General features: G+C 43.8%; 1 protein-coding gene across 1 annotated transcript; it reads right to left on the bottom strand.

Moving 5' to 3' along the window:
- Nucleotides 1-1,527: 1,527 nt before the first annotated feature.
- On the bottom strand, nt 1,528-3,380 carry LOC125547049 (SNAP25 homologous protein SNAP33-like). Its single transcript, XM_087513613.1, has 6 exons — nt 3,273-3,380; nt 2,556-2,982; nt 2,321-2,411; nt 2,030-2,151; nt 1,846-1,943; nt 1,528-1,750 (listed from the first exon to the last, which is right to left on the bottom strand). Exons 2-6 carry the CDS (start codon nt 2,913-2,915, stop codon nt 1,651-1,653), a joined length of 771 nt encoding a protein of 256 aa, XP_087369739.1. The 5' UTR covers nt 2,916-2,982; nt 3,273-3,380; the 3' UTR covers nt 1,528-1,650.
- Between the last annotated feature and the right edge of the window lie 724 nt (nt 3,381-4,104).

The raw sequence follows: 4,104 nt of genomic DNA, 5'->3' as shown, positions 1-4,104 counted from the left end.
TGACACACATCTTGATCCGAAAATTTGTGTTCCGCAACTTCAAAGTGGATGCCCTTTTTTTCATATTCTCTGACAAGGGTCTGTAGTACTACTAAAAAGAGTTGTGGGTATTTTTGCTACATTACTAGCTCGTGCTCCCTCCGGTCCTCTTTAATCCATATATAAGATTTTTCTAAATTGAAGTCAAACTTTGTAACATTTGACCATATTATATGGAAAATATCAACATCTACAATACAAAATTATACAATATTAAAATTAAATTCATGACACATTTAATGATATTGATTTCGTATTGTGGATGTTGATATATTTTTTCCGTAAAATTGGTCAAATTTTACGAAGTTTGACTTCAAAAAAATCTTATATGCGGACAATTCATGTATGTGTACTGTTGATTTCTAAGTACTATAAGTACCAACTCGTATGTTTGTAGTACTATTTTCAACACTGAAGTTTGTTTTGAATTGTTTTAATATTGAAGTTAGCCAGTACTTACTACTACATTACTAACTGTGATGGTCGAAATACTTAGAGCATCTACAGCCATAGCCCATAGACATCAAATTTGGGCCCTTGAACGCCTGGGGATGCGCTGAAACGCGTCCGCGGATAGTGACCAGTCAGACCTTAAATTTTTCCTTCGCACAACCGAACACCTCAATTAGCGAGCCTCAGATTCATACAAACACATGCAATGTAACGTAAACTCAAATCCATCCGGCTAAATAAGCACATGTCATCAGACTACCAAAATTTGGCTTTAGTGTAGTGTCAAAAAACATCTTACATTATGGGACGGAGGTACTGCTATGGATCATCCACGGCAGGCATTGCCTTTGCCCTTTCCGGCGCCCTTGTCGTCTTTCTCGTGGAAGTAGCGCTCGAAAGCACAAAATGGATCAAGTCGGATTTGCTCTTCACCGGAGCCCTCATCCTCTCCTTCCTACGGCGGGCACACTGGTCCTTGTAGCATGCATATTTGGGCGGACCGAAGATGGGGAGGCTAACGGACTGCGATGCTCTAGCCCCGGCGAATTCGAGCGGCCGTTGCGCCGAGGCAATGGATGCGTGCCGGACTGATCCCATATCCGGTCGGAGTAGTCCTCCCAGGAGCGGCGAAGGGCAATGCGGACGGCCATAGTCTCTTCCATCTGGCATGGGACGAAACCCAGTCGACAGATCTAAAGTGACCGGAGTCAAATCCGTTGTCCGCCATGCCGTAGAAGACCGGAGCTCGCCGAAAGTGAGCTTGTGGCGAAGCCGAGTAGAGTGAAATGGCTAGGGTTTTGTCCGGCAAAAGAATGGAGACGAATATATGTGGGGTCGGGGTGGCCAATGTGGGTTAGATCCGACGTGGATAGGAGGGGTGCCGGTCGGCCCGAGCGTTTGAGGCCGATTTGAGGCACCCGGATGAGTCGCGTTTTTTGACCGGCCAGTGAACGGGCAGCCCGCCGGGGCGTTTGGGGCTGGTTTTAGGTGCCCATTTGTAGATGCTCTTATAACCAAAAGTTACTCCAATGAGGCTTGTTCAACAACAATCTCTCATTTTCGTTTTCTCTGCAAATAATGGTTGATACTTATAATAACATTTGCAGACATGTTTGTCAACTACTCATAATAACGCTTGCAGACATGTTTGACGATCGACTAATCGGCGAGAATCTTGCGGGCGCGCTGGTTCGCTTGCTTCACCCTGGAGTTGAGTTCTTCCACGTCGCCGTGCATATCATCGAGTGCTTTGTTTTGCCTGAAACGTTGGATAGCACATAAGATACTCGATTCAAAAGTTCTGATTAATCTTCAGTGTGGTTCCACGCATATGCAGTAAACTAAAGACTTTACCTATCAAGCTCTGATCCCATGTCAACAGCCATGCCCTGGAGCTGCCCCAGCACGCCACTGAGGTCGTCGAGGGCATCATCCTGCTTTTTCTTCTCCAACTGGCGAAACGAAAGCACTTCTAAATATACTTATATTTCGGAGATACTTCTCCATGGAGGCCAGTGAGTCAAGAGCATGCACGAACCTGAACTTTGTCCATGGCATTTGTGGCATCGCCGTACTCGCGGGTATTCCCCTTCCCTCGAGGGCTCAGCCCTAGCTTATCCCTCTGTTCCATTCGGCTCGTCTTCTTTTTGAAGGAATCATCTGTGTCATGGTTGCCAAGAAATAATGAGCACGCCTCATGATCCAAGCATTTTATTAGTTAGTGTACTAATATTAGGTTGTACTCCCTCCGTAAAGAAATATAAAAGCGTTTGCATCACTACTGATCTAAATGGTCTTATATTTCTTTACAGAAGGAGTATCTACGTACCTCGCGACACTGGCCCCTTGATCTTCTTTGTTTTCTTGGGCTTCCATGGCTTGGAGAAGAACCCTCCAAGGCTATTCAGGAGCCCCTCACCCTAGAGATTCAAACATCGACATCACAGCAATAAGGCACCACACATTTCAAACAGGCCTCGGTGTAAGGTGAGAACAGTAATTTGTTCATAGCGCATGCAGTTTATATATAGTACAAACAAAGTAAAATGGTGGAGCATATGCACCTTGGCGAGGTCCTGATCGATCTCGACGGCTTTCTCGTGGGTCCTGCTGATCTGCTCTCCCTGCTTTTGCAGGGTTATCATCGTGTTGGCAGCATCCTCCTTGATGTTCTCAGCGATACGGAGGCAGCCGTTGAGCGTGTCCGTGGTCTCCTCGGCCTTGTACGCCGCGTAGTTCTCGAGCTCCTCCACCGACTGGTTCTCCAGCCCGCCGGAGTCCTTGAACCCATCCTTGTACTGCTTCTTGTTGCCGGTAGGAACCGAATAGGTGGACGATTTGGTCGGCTTTTTGGAGATGAGACCATCGTCGTCAGAGTCGGAGTCGACAGGACCCGGCTTCTTGGCGCCTCGTGCCACAGGCATCTTGTTGTCAAAGTGAAAATATAGTAGTAATAATAATTCTACGCTATTATAAACAAGGGGCAGGTTCCTGCAAATCAAACATGTGAAGGTCACATTGCCGTTGAAAAAACATGACCAACAATTGCAATTGCGAATGGGAAATCATGGTTCATCGCCATTGTCGATCCATAAAATCATCCTTATATAAAAACTAAGAAAGACAGACCTAATAAGTTTGGCAAAGAAGCAGCATGAACAAAAAGGTAACAAGAGAAAATTGAACTGCTAGAGAAACTAGACATGATGGCATAGGTAAAAATTTCCTCGCAAAAAAGAAAGAAATGAAAGAAGACATAGGTCAAAATTGTGTGTTCGTACGAGATAGATTTTGTCCTCCCGTTCCTCCGCCCGCCTTGGAGGGCAAAAGAGGAGGCGAGCAATCTATCTGCCTTTATTGGATAGCTGACAATGAACTATTTTCACCATGTAAATCCTTCTCTCTATATAGTGGTCTATTTGCTAAACAAGATATCTAAAAAGGGCAAGTGCTTATTTTAGCTTCAACCTGCGATATGCCCGCGCACCATTGGATGCAGCCGAGCATTGGGGAGGATGTGGCTGCATGCAAGTCCTATAATGCATGCCTCATTTGCCATGCTATAAACGCAACAAAACGGAATGACAAGAGCAAATATTCTCTAAACTGTAACATTTGTGACTTGAGTTAATAGTGAAAGTAGTATTACTGTAGTAACATGCATGGTCGTGGTACTGACTTTTAGTAATGAAATTAGTATTACAATGTTAACTTTGATGTTCATAATACTACTGATCTTACCCCAAAATTAGTATTATAGTACTAACTTATATGATTGCAGTACTCAGGCTTAGTGTATAAATTAATCGTATAGTACTAACCTTTATATTCGTACTACTGATTTTTTAAGTACTAAAATTATTATTACACTAATAACTTACATGGTCTGAATTTTTAATGCTAAAAATAGAACTACTGTACTAAATCAAAAGAATCATAGTACTGCCTTTTAGATTAGCTGTTGGGATCAAGATCTAAGGAGCAGAGGGGGTGAACAGTCCTTTGAAAAATAATGCAACTACCAATTTTAGGTTGAATTTTTTTAGCTTAAGGCAACATGGACTGGACAACCAGTAGCACTTACTACCGCCGTCCTGGTTTATTGGTCCCATT

Source organism: Triticum urartu, chromosome 3A, assembly GCF_056163025.1.
Source record: "Triticum urartu cultivar PI428250 chromosome 3A, HENAU_Tu73, whole genome shotgun sequence".
Lineage (NCBI taxonomy): Eukaryota > Viridiplantae > Streptophyta > Magnoliopsida > Poales > Poaceae > Triticum > Triticum urartu.
Note: the sequence above shows the minus strand (reverse complement) of the source record. Positions and strands in the feature narration are given on the sequence as shown.